The 16,084-nt window shown below is 58.3% G+C and overlaps 2 protein-coding genes and 1 non-coding gene across 3 annotated transcripts; all 3 read left to right on the top strand.

Moving 5' to 3' along the window:
• Positions 1-6: 6 nt before the first annotated feature.
• On the top strand, positions 7-3,536 carry LOC113210053 (brachyurin). Its single transcript, XM_052271431.1, has 5 exons — positions 7-2,217; positions 2,557-2,726; positions 2,810-2,908; positions 2,992-3,137; positions 3,227-3,536. The coding sequence occupies exons 1-5, from the start codon at positions 1,544-1,546 to the stop codon at positions 3,410-3,412; spliced, it is 1,275 nt and encodes a 424-aa protein (XP_052127391.1). The 5' UTR covers positions 7-1,543; the 3' UTR covers positions 3,413-3,536.
• A 1,375-nt stretch (positions 3,537-4,911) lies between these two features.
• On the top strand, positions 4,912-15,983 carry LOC113210043 (dynein axonemal heavy chain 5-like). Its single transcript, XM_052271433.1, has 34 exons — positions 4,912-5,277; positions 5,391-5,554; positions 5,631-5,807; positions 5,894-6,115; positions 6,327-6,428; positions 6,533-6,679; positions 6,770-7,044; positions 7,120-7,333; positions 7,509-7,775; positions 7,857-8,421; positions 8,490-8,649; positions 8,748-8,959; positions 9,031-9,167; positions 9,245-9,304; positions 9,389-9,569; positions 9,634-9,899; positions 9,974-10,075; positions 10,119-10,282; positions 10,361-10,523; positions 10,625-10,716; positions 10,833-11,273; positions 11,335-11,506; positions 11,582-11,727; positions 11,822-12,191; positions 12,275-12,480; positions 12,549-13,055; positions 13,134-13,272; positions 13,351-13,571; positions 13,643-13,967; positions 14,050-14,145; positions 14,232-14,670; positions 15,168-15,343; positions 15,432-15,630; positions 15,706-15,983. The coding sequence occupies exons 1-34, from the start codon at positions 5,076-5,078 to the stop codon at positions 15,981-15,983; spliced, it is 7,587 nt and encodes a 2,528-aa protein (XP_052127393.1). The 5' UTR covers positions 4,912-5,075.
• Trnal-cag (transfer RNA leucine (anticodon CAG)) lies at positions 7,358-7,441 on the top strand. Its single transcript has one exon. It is a non-coding gene; the product is annotated as a tRNA-Leu (tRNA).
• Positions 15,984-16,084: the final 101 nt, after the last annotated feature.

Consider the following 16,084-nt stretch of genomic DNA (forward strand, 5'->3'; position numbering starts at 1 on the left):
GAATGCATTGCAAAGATAGGCTTTGGGTGCATTTCCTCGACTTTTGTGGTGCCGAATTGTTTCGCGCAGGGTATACCTGCTGAGGACCGCTGGGCAGGGATTACCGGCGGCTGGGCGGGGGAGGGGCGGGCGGCGCGCGGCGACCTGTCAGTCATACAATGGGACCAGCTCCGGGACCCCAATAGAGTGCAATTGTCTGCAATAAGACCAACTGTACGGGCCTAACAGCTACCAGAAATATTGGAGTTTGAATAAAATTAGGTCCGGCATCATATTACTGAGGTTGCGCCGTTTACAATGATATAAGGGTTCACAGCACTATCTTTAAAAGTAGAATTGAACTTCGGCATTTGAACTAATATTTGAACTCTCCTCGGGAGCGTATCACTCGGATCAGTAATTTTACCTTTGCATGTGATAGAAGAAAGATGCCCGGAGGTGCAATGCCCAATTTGATCAATATTAAAAAATAATAAAGTGTTCAAAGACTTGTTCAAAAAGTGCTTACTTTCCTCTTACATAAAAGGGGGGATTGTTTGGCGGTTTTTATATTGTGAACACCCTATGCACCCGCGCGGTTCCCTTCTCTTTCCACTGATACTTTTATTTTTTCTCTACGATGAAAATTGTAGAAATTAGAGTTCGAATAAGTAGATGTGGCAATTTGAATAGTCCTCATTTCCTCGCTCACTCGTCGGCTGGAGCCAGCCTTCGCTGCGCTGGCTTCTCTCGCAGGAGCTCTCCGGGCCCGTGCGGCAGCCGGCCATACCGGACCCCTCCGGGCCACTCCGCAACGCTGCCGAAAGGACAGCGGCTCGGCCACGGCATTGTTTGGCCTCAGCTGTCGTAAACCCATCACTTCGACACGTCCGTCGGCTATCCTCCTGACGTAGTACCGCACCCTGCCACCCGCGCCACCAGGCGGCCCCCGCCAGACTGACCGCGAGTTTTAAATGCGACAAAGTGACACCAAAAAAGGCTCTACGTATTCGAACTCTCGTTTGAACAGTTTTTGTCGCAGGACAAAAGTAACGATATCTGTGGATAGGGGAAAGACGCCCGCAGGTGCAATAGTATATGGGAGGAGACAAAAGTCTAACCATCTTTATTTTTTTGGAAAACGAAAAGTATGCACTTTTTGAACGGGGTTTTGAACACTTTATTCGTTTTGGACGTCGATGGGATTGGCCATTGCACCTCTGGGCATCCTTCCTCTATCACATGGAAACGTAAAATTACTGATCCGAGCGATACGCTCTCTTGGAGAGTTCGAGAAAAAGGCCGTGTTTTAACAATTTTAACGTTAAATATCTCAGCTTGTATTTGAGCCAGCGAGCCCAAATTTTATATTTAGAGTCAGGACGTGGTACCGAATGGCCACGTAAAATTTCATAAAAATCGGACAACTTTTATTTACGAAAGGTCCCCCCTTAAGGCGCGCAGTATTGCGCATATTGCGTCATGCCGCCATTCTGCAAGTTCGACAACCGCAGGTTTTGACCGAAGACGCTTCAGGCGACGCCTTAACTACCATTTTATTGTAATGTTTCTCCCGTGCGTAATCGAGCACCTTCCTGGAAATCCCCGCCTGCGCCCCCCTCCCCCTTCCTGTCCCCTAGCTCCATGCAGTCTCGCCGGCACGGCGCGGCCCCGCGGCCGGCCCGGGCGCGCGTTAGTCTTGGGTACGATGTCTGCCGATTCGGTCGCGCTGCTGGTGCTGGTCCTGGCCCCGCTGTGGACGACCGCGGCCCCGGCGGCCCCGACGGCCCCCGCGGCGGCACCCGTGCAGCTGCCGCCCTACCCGTGGTACTTGAGGAAGCTCATCCGCGCGGTAGAGGGGCCTGCCACGCCCGAAGCTACCAAGGGCGACTACCAGCTGATCACGAACCTGCCCACCGTGGAGGAAGTGCCGGCACCGCCCGACCACCTGCTGGCCAACCTCCTCCTGCCGCAGCCCGAGGTGTGCCCGGGCTGCGCGCCCGGCACGGTGCCGCAGCCGGCCGACGCGGGGCACGTCAACAGCCTCGTCAACAAGATCACGCTGCGAGGCACCCCGGGAGAGTCACCTGGGGCGGCGGCCGGCGGTCCTGGCCCCAGGGCGCTGCCGGGCCAGTTCCCGTGGCACGTCAGCCTGCTGTACAGGGGCCTATACTACTCGTGCAGCGGGGCGCTCGTGTCGGATGAGTGGGTGCTCACCGCCGCCAACTGCGCGCACGGGTACGTGAACAGCGTGAAAAATGTAAAGGTGCACCGCAAAAAAATATTCAGAAAAAACAGACTCTTGTCATAGTGCTAATTTTTGACTGCATAGGCCAGCAGTTATTTTGTATTTATTTTAAGCACTAGTGCAGTGTTACGTGCAGTCAGAAATATTTTCCCTGCAGTTGTTTTTATGGCTTTCATTTTTGATTTTTATTTTTTTGTGGTGCAATATTTCATATCAGTTTTACAGGGTGGCCCTTGGTCCCCTTTCTTAATTAATCGTCGTTATGATACACCGCACGCCAAGTTACGTACTCACTTAGGGCTTTGAATTGAAATGTGCTTTGTATGCAGGTACGACTCCATCGTGGTGAGGATGGGGTCCTACCGGCCCACCGCGGAGCAGGAGCGCTTCCGCCAGACGATGACGTGCACGCACATCGTCGTGCACCCGGGCTACCGGCGTGGCATCCACAAGGACGACATCGCGGCCATCAAACTGCCCGTCCGCGTGAAGCTGAACGGTATGCCCTCGTTACTCTGTTGTTTGTCCGTGTCGTTGGCGCAAGTATTGCCGCTCTTAAAATCGCGTCTGTCCTCTGCCCAGGCTTTTTGCTCCCCGTTCGGCTGCCGAGCCGCAACAGCTTCAGCACGACATACGCCAACAGGGACGCGTGGCTCAGCGGCTGGGGCGTCATGTCCGGCCGTACGTATGGTGTCCGCCTGCCTGTACTCCACTTCGCCTCACCGCGCAGTAAAAACTGACGTTTTATTTTCCTGCAACCACAGTTGGTACATTTCGCAACGCCACCGCCGTTCTGGGCTACGCGGCGGAGACGGTTCTCCCGAACGAGAAGTGCGCCGAGAAGTACAGCAACGTGACCACGTCGTCCATCCTATGCTCCACCACGACAGGCTTCGGCCCCGGCTGCATGGTGCGTACCGTCCATTGGTTTCCGTTGGGGCCAACTACATTTCAAGTATTCGAGCCACCCTCTGACTTTTGTCATTTTCGCTTTTGCAGGGGGACTCGGGTGCGCCGCTCGTGGTCAATGAGGGAGGCACTTTCGTTCATATCGGCATCCTATCGTTCTTGTCGGCGGCCGGCTGCACGCAGGGCCACCCCGCCGGCTACACGAGGGTCACGTCCTACCTCAGGTGGATCCAGAACGCCACTGGGATCGCACCCGGCCCTGACATCGACTACTAGGCCTACAGGCGGAGGCGTAGACTGATACTGTGTGTGAAGCGTGTGAGACTGTATGCATGACTGTGATATATTTATTTTGTTATCTAGCTCGGTGAAAATAAATAAATACAATGTGTTACAAAGTGTGTGCAATGACCTGATTTGGACGTAACTTGAGAACCTCTGAAGCAGAATACCCTTTAATAACGTTTATCTTCTCCTTCGTTAGCCACGACAAGCTCAGTAAAAATGAAAGTTCTCGGTCGCCGGGAGATGGGTTGAATTGTTGACGGCGTCCTTGTTTATTTACCAACACATAACCTCTCGGTGCACTGTGCCTCCACTGGCGTCGGCTCATGACAGTCCCTCTTCCTCGCACCTCTCGGTGGCTCGCTTAGTCCCTTCATTTTGGGAGTCCTGAAACACGCCGTGATGGCCCGGTAAGCCGCCATGTCTGACAACGAGGGAAATGCCTCTGCGGAGGAGCGGGAGGGAGAGCCCCCGCCCCCAGAGGAGCCTGTGGAGGAGCCCGTGGAGGAGCCCGTGGAGGAGCCCCCCGTCCCCGCAGAGGTGAGCTTAACTGCCGTCACCGTGGAGGAGGGGGCCCCAGCGGTGCCCGTCGCCCAGCCCCTTGACGCCTTGACTCACTCGTCCGCGGCCGACGCCTTGTCAGGAGCCGGAGGAAGAGGATGGGGAGGAACAGGAGGAGGATGCTCCCTCCCCGCCCCAGGATGGCAGTCGTCGTGCCAGCCAGGCGGGCGGCAGCGGTAGCCGCAGGAGCAGCGCCCTGGGGGCCGCGGCCGCGGGCAGCCAGCGGGGCAGCCAGCGGGGCAGCCAGGACGGCGGCCCGGTGGCCAGCCCCCGGCCCTCCGCCAGCTCCAGGCCCATGGTGACCGGCTCCGCACTGCTCATGTCGGCCGTCATGGAGGACAAGGAGCGGGAGCTGGCCCTGGCCAAGAAGAGCAAGAGGAGGGAGAAGCTCAAGAAGGAAATGAAGAAGTCCAAGCGCACCAACATGCCGCTCACGCAGGCCGAGATCACTCGCGTGAGGCAGGTCAGTCTGGAGGGAGACGAAGTGCCACTCAATGTATCTACCAGGCGCAAGTGATTTATCGCCTTTGATTAATTGCATTTTCTCTATGTAGGAAAAGGCGCGAGCGGCGCGTGCCGAGCGGGACAAAGCTCTCCGCGGCCAGCACTTCCAGATCATGGACGCGGTCGCGATGCACCTCAACATCGACGCGAGCGACGTCAAGGACGGGATCATCGACTCGCAGGCCAACATGGACCTGATCGAGAGCTTCCTGAGCGAGGGCGGGCGCCAGGCCGTGATCTTCAGCTACCAGGAGCTGCCGCCCGCACCCGAAGGTGCGCCCCGCCGCGGGGCGTCTCTCAGTCTGAATATATTCCCTCCCTCCCCGGTCTCTTCTAATCCCCCCCGTCGTCCCCTGGCAGAGAGCGGGCGCGTGCTGCCCGTGGACTACGTGATAGGATCGGGCGAGCTGCTCCCCAGGGTGCTCGTGACGGACGGGTCGGACGAGTGCGTGAGCGGCCACTGCGTCGCCATCTACCGGTCCAAGCTCACCGCCTTGGAGGAGAAAACCATGTTGGACGTAAGCGCCGAGGCGGGCGGTGGTGGTAAGGTGGAAGGGCGGGATGTGATGGGCCCTGCACTGCCTGCACTATGCCGCTCTCCGTGTTGCAGGACCTCTACTTTACGCCGTTCGAGGTGCAGCCCGGCTCCACGACCGCGACCGCGCTGTCCGAGCTGGTGACGAGGCTGAGCGCGCCGGCACTCAGCTCGTCCAACAACTGGGGGGACTTGCCCAACAAGGACCGGGAGCGGTTCCTCTACAACTTCAACAACTTCGCCCACTTCTTGTCAAGTACGTAGACGCCGGCGAGACAGCAAGCGGAAGAAGTGTGAAAAGACCAAACTTCCTCCCCCCCTTCCCCCGTCCCCTCACTCTCGTCTCTCCCCTCACCGCCCCTCCTACAGGTACGTCGACCGACCTGGACCTCGGGCTGCGCTTCGCCACCCCAGAGGAAGAAGTTCTCAGAGAGCTGTCTTCTCCGCTCAAGGTGAAGGAGGCCGCCGTCAAGAGGGACGTGGTCACCGTCATAGAGAAGCACGTCCGGGAGTGGTGCGACCAGATCCAAGAGGTGGGTGTCTGGCAAGCTTGCGTGGAAAGGCGGAGCACTAGATTCGGAAAGTTGAACCAGCCGCTCGGCTGTCCAGGTCCTTACGGTGCGACAACAAATTCGCCGAGAACGCGAGAACATCGGACCCCGCTCGGAACTGGTGTACTGGCGGCGCTGCCTCGCCAAGTACACGTCCATCATCGAACACCTCAAGAGCCCCGTGTGCCAAAACTGCATCGTGGTCCTGGTGTTGAGCAAAAGCAAGCTCTTGGCCGTAAGTTGCAAAGGACTATGAACATGCGTCAATGTCCGCCGCCGATGAGCGAGCTTTAGACCAACGGCGCTTGTACTTGCCCTCAGAGGTGGAAGCGGCTGGACAGCGAGATAACCGAGGCCGCCAACGAGGCAGCAGACACCGTCAAGTACATGTACGGCATACAGAGGCTGCTCGCCCCGCTGTACCAGCTGGACCCGCCCAGCCTCGCCGCGCAGATACCCAACCTCATGACCCTCATCCGGAACCTGTACTCCACGTCGAGGTTCTACAACACCACGGAGCGTCTGCAGGTCATGCTCGTGAAGGTGAGAGCGGCGCGCGCCGTGGCGGTAGGCAACCCAACTGGCGCGGCGGTCCTCGCGGGTAGACGCGGCCGCGGCCCGCGGCGCACTGGGACCAACCGAGACGATAAAGCCCCTTGGCAAAGTCAGAGGTCACGTCCCCCTGGCCACCGAGATAGACTAAGGTCACGTGCGACCCGTGCGACATATCCACGAGGTGCTCTATCCCTTCCAGGTGACGAACCAAATTCTCAACTCTTGTCGCGCCTACTTGACTTGCAACGACACCAAGACCATCTGGTGCCAGGCCAAGAGGGATGTGATCCACAAGATGCAGGTGAGGGGGCGGCTCGGACTGCAGGCGGCGGCCGGTCACCTTTCAGGTGTGTTTTCCCTGTGCTTGCCGCGCACTGATTCGCTTCTTCTCGCACACTCCTGCAGGTGTGCATCCGACTGCAGCGCGACTACGAGCGTCGTTTCGAGGAGACACGGGAACAGGTGGCGCGCTGCCCGCTCGAGGGCACGTTCGAGTGCTCGTCTATGTACATCTTCGGCAAGTTTAAGAAGTTCTGCGGCCGCCTGCTCAAGGTTCGCCTCGGTGTGCGCGCGCGCGTGCGCTTGTTGCGGGACAAGCTGCTCGTGCTCGACTTTCACCCCTCCCCCTGTTTCTCCTTGTAGATCGTCTACGTGCTGGAGACGACTCTACTCTTCTCCGTGCTGCAGTCCTCATGCATCGAAGGCATCGACGAGCACGCCGCCAAATTCATCAAGATGTTCCAGCGCATCTCCAACCAGTCCTTTGACCCACTTAACTACCGCAAGGAGGAGTTCGATGTCGAATTCGATGTTTTCAAGAGGTCGCAGGTGGAAGCGGAGGAGTCCCTGTACAAGTTTATGCGATGCAGTCTGCAGTGCTGTCCTGACATCCACTCTCAGCTAATGCTCATCAAACGGTTCGAATAATTTAAATTTACAACAAAAACAAAATTTATGCCACAATGATGAGAGCGATTGGCTTTCCGTTTCAGTTTTGAGAAACTCGGTCTGGACTGCCTAGAGGTCCAGATGGCTTACGAGGATGCGCTGGACAAGTTCATGGAAGAGATCGAGTCCATCCGGGACCGCTACAACGACAACAGGCAGAATCTACTCGTGACGCGGAACCTCACGCCCATCGCCGGCCGCATCCTCTGGTCGCGCCAGTTCTTCGAGCGGATCGCTGAGCCGATGAACATTTATCGCGTAAGCTGGGGCCACCCCTTATCAGTCAGGATGGCCGAGCGGTCTAAGGCGCTGCGTTCAGGTCGCAGTCCACTTCTGTGGGCGTGGGTTCGAATCCCACTTCTGACAGAATACTTTTTGTTTTCATTCCAGGTTGACACTTAAACGATGTTTAATGTATATTTTATAATTCCAGGAGACGTCTGCCATTCAGACTGAAAAGGCCCAAAAGGTCATCAAGCACTACAACGCGTTGGCCATGACGCTTGTGCACTACGAGATCGTGCACCACACGGCCTGGTGCAACAGCACGCAGCTCGTGCGAGCGCTCCTCGCCGAGTCCATCTTACGCAGGGACGACGATGGAACACTCTGCACCAACTACAACCCGTACATGCAAGAGGTCGTCCGGGAGACTGAGTGCTTCTGGAGGATGGGGCTGCAAGTGCCAGAGATCGCACAGGTAACAAGGGCCACAGAGCGGTGCCTCGCTTTGTCTGTGCGCTCAAAGAAAAGATGTAATTAGCTGTTTCTGTACTCTTAGGTGATGGCGTTTTGCAAGAAGCCCCTGATCGACCTGCTGGGCTCGGTGACGTCCCTAGTGCGGCGCTACGCGGAAGTGCGCTCGACCATCTCGCGCCTCTTCGCGCCGCTCATGCGCGCCCAGCTGCAGGACCTCGAGGCCACCATCCAGCCGGGCCTCACCACCGTCATGTGGACGTCCCTCTGCGCCAACGAGTTCATCAAGTCCGTCAACACCCAGCTGGACCACCTGGAGGCCTTCATCAAGGAGGTGTCTGACATGAAGACGGCGAGGGTAGACGCCGCCCTCGCATCATTGTCCGACACCGTGCTCGTCTGGCTCCCCGCTGAGCCTGTGGCGCCCAAACACTTCCTCGCCATGAACGTCGAGCACGTGCAGAAGATGTCCGCGGAGGTGGCGCTGAGGTCCGCGACGGCAGAGGGCGCCGTCAAGGAACTCATAAACCGCTTCGCCGACATGATCGGAGACCAGTTCGGCGACGAACGGTACAACTGGCTCGACTCCGACAAGGCCATGAGGACCGTGAGCTCGCAGACTAAGCTGGCGGATATGAGCCGGGAGGAAGGTGAGTGTGGTAGTCCCCGGCCCTCAGCGGCGTGCCTTCTGGCAAAACTGACATTCGCCCTCCAACAGCGCTCCGGGAGGTGGAGAAGGTCCAGCTTACCGACATCTCCCTGTTCTACAACGACTGCATGGACATGTTCTGCTACTTTAACGCCAAGAACATCGACGCGCTAGTCAAGTGCAACAAAAACTCCTTGGAGATGCTTCGAAGGCGGGACGGCATATCTATGTGAGTGTCCTGGCGGGGGGCGCCTCTGTGAGTGCTGTGGGGGTTCGCGCCGCTAGCAGCTCCGTCCGGTCTCGTCGCTCACCTCGTTGGCCCCTCAGGCGCTCCTTGCAGGCGGAGGGCGAGCAGATTGCGCCGCTGTTCGCCACGGACATGCTGCTCGTGATCCCGAGGATGACAATCACCCCGACCCTGGAGGAGGCCAACCTCATATACAACAGCGTGATCGCCAACGTCATGACCGTGAACAAGGCTGTGCGCGTCTGGGGTCAGGAGCATTCCGTCGACGTGGACGGATCCTCGCAGACGCAGAGTAAGCCCCGCCTGAAGTATCCCGAGCCTAGGGTGAGTGGCGACAAGTAACGCGAGGGGTGTCTTCGGCAGGCTCACTGACCGCCTCAGAGATCGAGACCAAGACTCTGTACAAAATCATCTCGGAACACCGGGAGGTGACGCGCACTTCCAACGTCATGGTCAACATCCTGTTGTTGCTCAAACCTGAAATCATCCGCATCTTGGACGTAAGTCCCCACGACCGTCGTAGATCTATGCTTTGTAAGGCCCAATAATTGTTCTCACGTGGACGTTCGCGTCGCAGGACCACAGCTCAGCACACGGCATCCCTCTGCCCGAGGTCACCCGCCAGGAGGGCACCATGGTAACACCACCTCCCTTTGCTCCTCACGCCCCGCGCCCCACACCACCCGATGTCACCCTTTTCCTCCCTCCTCGGCGTCCGCAGGGTCCGCACCGCATCATACCGCTGTGGGACGACGCTCGCCTGCCCATCACCCAGGCCTTTGTCGACGGGCAGCCTCTCCTGGCGGACATCCGAAGCCGCTTCGAGTGTATGAAGGAGGCCATGGAGGCCATCGAGGCGCTCCCTTCCAAATTCAACGTTGGCTGCTTCCAGATAAATTTCGGTAAGCACGCTGCTAGTCGTGGTCGTGGTGTGCGGGATCATGCAACCCTCGCCGCACCGCACAGGTCCCGCGCGCTCCGGACTGATGGTCGAGGCCCAGGCGTGGAAGGACATCCTGGGCCGCCTGCTCTGCCAGCACCACGGCATACGCCTCGAGGAAAACGTCAAGTTCATTGTGGACCACACCGCGCTGCTGCAGCGCCAGATCAAGGACCTGGACGACGTGCGGCTGGCCATGGCCGCTCTGCACGAGGTGGCGGAGAACTTCATCAGGCTGGACCTCAGCCTCATGGAGCTAGAGGACATGTACGCCCTGCTCACCAGCTACAAGGTGCTCATGGCTGCACTTACCGTGGGTCAGATGTGGATCCGTTGTTTATTTTCACAAATGTGTTTTCGCCACAGGTAGCCGTCAGTCGGGAGGACATTGATAGCGTCAACACGCTTCGCTACAATTTCAACAACATGGTGGCCGTGGTAAGGTCCTTTTTGTCCACCGCCGACTGCGTTTCTCCGTGACTGCTAACCAGCCCCAGTCGCGCCCCTCCAGGCCATGAAGACGCAGGTGGAGCTGTGTGCCGTCCAGGACCCCTTCCGCGACGAGCTGATCCGCCAGGTGGCGTCGTTCAAGCACGACGTAGAGAAATTCGACTATGATTACGAGTGGTCCGGCCCCATGGTGCCGGACTTACCTGCGAGGGAAGCGAGCGACCGGTCGGTATTAAATGTTTCATCTTGACTCTCGTGGTCCCGCCCGGAGTGGTTGCCGGACGTCACACCTGGCCTCCACAGCGTCCTCATCTTGCAGGGCCGCCTGGACGAACTGCTCGCGCGCTACGAGATCTACGCGAGTGGGGAGGAGCTGTTCGGCCTGACCGTCAACGAGTACCCCACCCTCATGCAAAAGAAGAGGGACTTCTCGCTGCTGCAGAAACTGTACCAGCTCTACAACCAGGTGCGCGCGCGGCCAACCGGTGGGGTGGGGGCGCAGGGCGCGGGAATCGGGGCGCAGCAGGGCGCAGCAAGGCGCATTGACGAGCGGAATTATTGACGCAGGTCATGTCGACCGTGGAGGGATACTACGACATCGTGTGGGCCGAGGTGAACATCGAATCCATCATGGAGGAGCTGGCAGAATTCCAAAACAGGTACTGCCACTCGTAAAACGTTTATGACCGAACTGGAGGACGCGGCACATCTCGCGGCTGGGCTACCTCCGAAGGGACCATGCAGCATGCAGGTCATCATGGTGGTGCTGTCGTAGGTGCCGCCGGCTGCCCAAGGGGCTCCGCGAGTGGCCAGCTTACCTGGACCTCAAGCAAATGATCGACGACTTCAACGGCACCTGCCCGCTGCTCGAGATGATGACCAACAAGGCCATGAAGGACCGTCACTGGAAGCGGCTGGAAGACCTCACCAACTGCAGCTTTGATGTGGAGAGCGAAACGTTCACCCTCAAGACTCTGCTGGAGGCGCCGCTGCTGCAGCACATCGATGACGTCACGGACATCTGCCAGGGCGCCGTCAAGGAGAAGGACATCGAGGCCAAGATGAACCAGGTGAAGGCCGACTGGGCCGTTGTGGACTTGGTCTTCGTCGAGTTCAAGAACCGCGGCGAGCTGCTGCTGCGTGGCACTGAGGCCGCCGAGATAATCGCCCAGCTCGAGGACAGCCTCATGGTCATGAGCTCCCTTCTGTCGAACCGGTATGTGTCTATCATGCTGCTATAGTTCCCCACCGCAATTACAGAACTTGTTTTCACTCAGCTACAACACGTACTTCAAGAAGGAGATTCAGAACCTGGTGTGGAAACTGAGCACCACGTCCGAGATCATGGAGCAGTGGATGGTGGTCCAGAACCTGTGGGTGTACCTGGAAGCGGTGTTCAGCGGTGGCGACATTGCCAAGGAGCTGCCCGCGGAGACCAAGAAGTTCAACGTGCGTCCGCCTGTCGTCTGTGGTGCCGTTTGTACCGCAGCATTCTAAATGTGCCCTCGTACGTGCCCCGCACAGGGCATAGACAAGTCGTGGGTCAAGATCATGTCCCGGGCCCGCGACGTGAAGAACGTGCTGGAAGTGTGCGTGGGTGACGAGAGCATGCAGCAGCTGCTACCCTTCCTCCTGGAGCAGCTCGAGTCCTGCCAGAAGTCCCTATCCAGGTCGGTACACTAAATAGCCCCTAGAACACGTGTAATTTATTGTGATAAATCTCTGAGGAATGTTGTCCATATTCTTTTTTCTCATTACTCGCAGGTACTTGGAGCAGAAGCGTCTTCAGTTCCCCCGCTTCTTCTTCGTGTCGGACCCTGCCCTCTTGGAGATCCTCGGGCAAGCCTCGGACAGCCACACTATCCAGGAACACCTGCTCAACGTGTTTGAGAACGTGGCCGAGGTGGCTTTCCACGAGAAAGAGTACGACAAGATACTGGCCATCAAGTCGAGGGAGGGAGAGAGCATCACGCTCGACACCCCCGTGGTGGCGACGGGCGGCGTCGAGGTGTGGCTGAACAAGCTCCTGGCCATGGTCCGCCAGTCCGTCAACACGGTCATCTGCAACGCCGTGGCCAACGCCCGCGAGCCCGAGTACGAAGACATCCCCTTCATCGAGTCCATCCCCGCGCAGGTTGGTGGGCGTTGGCCTCGGCGTTGGCACTCTGTCGCGCACGCTTGTCTGTCCCAAAGTCGACCATCCTCTCTGTCGCACAGGTGGCGCTGCTGCACATCCAGATGCTCTGGACGCAGCGGGCAGAGCGCGCGCTCAAGGAGGCCAGGCTGAACCGCCAGGCCATGCCGACCACCAACCAGCTCTTCCTGGACCTGCTGAACTTGCTCATCGACCAGACTACCCGCGACCTCTCGAAGTTCATGCGCGTCCTCTACGAGACGCTCATCACCATCCACGTCCATCAGAGGTGCGCCCGTGGCCGAAGGTTGTGTGCTGATGTGTGCTCGAGTACATTACTATAATGTCGTCGAACAGGGACATCTTCGACGAGCTGTGCCGCCTGCACATCAAGTCGCCCCTGGACTTCGAGTGGCTGAAACAGGCGCGCTTCTATTTCGACGAGGAAGGCGAGCACATCAACGTGTGCATCACGGACGTGACGTTCATCTACCAGAACGAGTACCTGGGCAACACGGACCGCCTCGTCATCACGCCGCTCACCGACCGCTGCTACATCACGCTGGCGCAGGCCATCGGCATGCACATGGGCGGCGCGCCCGCCGGCCCGGCCGGCACGGGCAAGACGGAGACCACCAAGGACATGGGCAAGGCGCTCGGCAAGTACGTGGTCGTGTTCAACTGCTCGGACCAGATGGACTTCCGCGGGCTGGGCCGCATCTTTAAGGGGCTGGCCCAGTCGGGGTCCTGGGGCTGCTTTGACGAGTTCAACCGCATCGACCTGCCCGTGCTCTCCGTGGCTGCCCAGCAGATCTACATCGTGCTCAGCGCGAGGAAGCAGCGCCAAACCCACTTCCTGTTCAGGTGACCCCTACGCTCTGGTGGATTTACTGCCTCGCACGAGGTTGGCTCTGACCACATCCGCTTTGTGCTTCCCTGCAGTGACGGGGACAATGTGTCACTTAACCCAGAGTTTGGCCTGTTCATAACCATGAACCCCGGGTACGCGGGTCGACAGGAACTCCCTGAGAATCTCAAGATTCAGTTCAGATCGGTTGCCATGATGGTCCCGGACAGACAGGTTTGGCGCCAAGATGAGGCAATGCGGGCGTTGGGTCTAAGGCAGTGAATTTTACATGAACGCAATGTCATGCTCTAGATCATCATTCGCGTCAAGCTGGCCTCCTGTGGTTTCCGTGAGAACGTCCTTCTCGCCAGGAAGTTCTTCACGTTGTACAAGCTGTGCGAGGACCAGCTGAGCAAGCAGGTCCACTATGACTTCGGCCTGCGGAACATCCTCTCGTGCTTGCGCACCCTGGGCGCCCAGAAGAGGGCCAACCCCCAGGACTCGGAGGAGACGACCGTCATGCGCGTGCTCAGGTGCGCCTGGCGCAGCGCAGAGACGCGCGGCGCGTCGAGTGACAATGTCTGACCAACTCTCTCCTCTCCAGAGACATGAACCTGTCCAAGCTAGTGGACGAGGACGAGCCGCTGTTCCTGACGCTCATCGAGGACCTGTTCCCGGGCATCAAACTGGCCACGCGGTCTTACCGAGATCTGCAGGTCGCCATCTCGAGCGCGGTGGAGCAGGTCGGGCTGGTGAACCACCCCAGCTGGAACCTCAAGCTGGTGCAGCTGTACGAGACCTCCCTGGTGCGCCACGGGCTCATGATCGTGGGCCCCACCGGCGCGGGCAAGACCCAGTGCATCCAGACGCTCATGAAGGCCATGACGGAGTGCGGGAACCCGCACAAGGAGATGCGCATGAACCCGAAGGTGGGCCGGGCCTCCTCGGCCTGTGTGCGGCTGAGCGTGTATCAAAACACCAGCCGAAGTTGTCACATTTTCGTTTTGACAGGCTATTACGGCGCCCCAGATGTTCGGCCGCTTAGACGTCGCTACTAACGACTGGACCGACGGTATTTTCTCTACATTGTGGAGGAAATCGTTGAAAGTAAGTCACCGGCCGCAGGAAATAGATACCGATTCGATTTTATCAAACTGGAAGAATTGCACGTTAGCCGTGTTTTACATTCTTAGGTCAAGAAAACCGAGACAACGTGGCTGGTGCTGGACGGTCCCGTGGACGCGGTGTGGATCGAGAACCTCAACTCTGTGCTGGACGACAACAAGACCCTCACCCTGGCCAACGGGGACCGCATCGTCATGGCCGTCAACTGCAAGCTGCTGTTCGAACCCGACAACCTGGACAACGCGTCGCCGGCCACGGTGTCCCGCATGGGCATGGTGTTCATGTCGTCGTCTTGCCTGCCGTGGAACCCCATCCTGGAGGGGTGGCTGCTGCGCCAGCACAAGGACGACGCGGCCGCGCTGCGGCCCTTGTTCGAGGCCCTTTACGACGAGACGCAGCGCTTCCTGCTGACGCGCCTGCACGCCAAGATGCACATCCTGGAGGCGCTGTACATCCGCCAGTGCACGGATGTGCTGGAGGGGCTCATGATCCGCCACAACGAGGCGCGTGAGTGCCTCATAGCCTGTGCAAGGCCCGGCTGAACAGGGGTGACGATGCACTGGCGGTTGCCTACACACCGGGTGTTTCATAAAAGAACACCCGGTACAAGGAGGTCCAAAGACACCTCCCTTTATTTTGCCTATATTGTACCACATGCAGGCGTGCGGGCGGGTTGCATAATCGCACGGAGCCATCAGGCGCCTTGGTGAGCGATGGTGGGCAAGCCAGTACGCACGCCTGCATGCGGTACAGTATAAGCAAATAATGGAAGGGGTGTTTGTAGCGCAAATTGCCTACCTTTCATGCGAGGCACACTAGAGGCGACAGGGACCCCTTTCGGTATGCAATATTGTAAATGGTCGATAGTCATCGATCGAGGCAAATTCGACTCGACATCAATTCGATTTTATCCAGCGAATACATGAAATTTCGAAATCGACGTCGATTTGAAACTCTATTTCTCACTGGAAGGCAGTCCACGACATCAAGGTGCCCTGTCACAGGGACCGCGCCCCCGCCCGGCAAGGAGATGGACCCGATCGACGCCAAGCACCTGGAGCGCATGCTGCTGTTCTCCATCATGTGGAGCCTGGGCGCCGCGCTTGAGCTGGACGACAGGGAGAAGCTGGAGGAGTTCGTGTGCAGCCACGAGTCCAAGCTCAACTGGCCCAAGCCAGAGGTGTGCCTCGTCTGGCTAAGTAGGGCTGTGAAGCCTGGCGTGCAAAGGGTACGACCGCTTGTTTCAAACTACTTTATTTTTGTTTCAGCCGGGCGAGTCCATCTTCGAGTACATGGTGTCCACGAGCGGGGAGTGGGAGCACTGGAGCGCCCACGTCGAGGAGTTCCTGTACCCAGACGATTCGGTGCCGGAGTACGCGTCCATCCTGGTCCCCAACGTGGACAACGTGCGGACCGCTTTCCTCATCGACAACTGCGCCCGGCACGGCAAATCTGTACTCCTCATCGGTCAGCCTCGGGTTCGAATACTGGCGTAAATGTGTTCTTTGTGTAAATTGTTAATAGTTGTGGGTTGAACTGCAGGCGAGCAGGGGACCGCAAAGACGGTCATGATCCAGGGATACGTATCCAAGTACGATCCCGAGGAGCATCTCTCCAGAGGGTTCAGCTTCTCCTTCGCCACCACGCCTAATATGGTCCAGCGCACCATCGAGAGCTACCTGGACAAGCGGGTCGGCACCACATACGGTCCGCCCAACGGCCGCAAGATGACCCTGTTTGTGGACGACATCAACATGCCCGTGGTCAACGAGTGGGGAGACCAAGTACGCGCTTGGCAGCAAAGCGGCCCCGTCGTGTAGGCTATCTCAGAGATTGACGTGAAGAAGTAAAATGGAAGAACAAAACGCGTACTGATCATGCGCAGACGCGGAGTGGGGGAAGCAGGGGATGGAGTGGGGGG

The sequence above is a fragment of the Frankliniella occidentalis genome, unplaced genomic scaffold, assembly GCF_000697945.3.
Source record: "Frankliniella occidentalis isolate FOCC.00 unplaced genomic scaffold, Focc_3.1 Scaffold161, whole genome shotgun sequence".
Classification (NCBI taxonomy): domain Eukaryota; kingdom Metazoa; phylum Arthropoda; class Insecta; order Thysanoptera; family Thripidae; genus Frankliniella; species Frankliniella occidentalis.

Bases quoted from the DNA above. Each gene is read 5' to 3' on its own strand.
- LOC113210053 (XM_052271431.1), top strand. From the start codon at position 1,544: ATGTTTCTCCCGTGCGTAATCGAGCACCTTCCTGGAAATCCCCGCCTG. The intron at 2,909-2,991 runs GTACGTATGGTG...CTGCAACCACAG, and splicing joins CTGGGGCGTCATGTCCGGCC to TTGGTACATTTCGCAACGCC. The intron at 3,138-3,226 runs GTGCGTACCGTC...TCGCTTTTGCAG, and splicing joins GCTTCGGCCCCGGCTGCATG to GGGGACTCGGGTGCGCCGCT.
- LOC113210043 (XM_052271433.1), top strand. From the start codon at position 5,076: ATGCCGCTCTCCGTGTTGCAGGACCTCTACTTTACGCCGTTCGAGGTG. The intron at 8,422-8,489 runs GTGAGTGTGGTA...GCCCTCCAACAG, and splicing joins GGATATGAGCCGGGAGGAAG to CGCTCCGGGAGGTGGAGAAG. The intron at 12,192-12,274 runs GTTGGTGGGCGT...TCTGTCGCACAG, and splicing joins TCGAGTCCATCCCCGCGCAG to GTGGCGCTGCTGCACATCCA.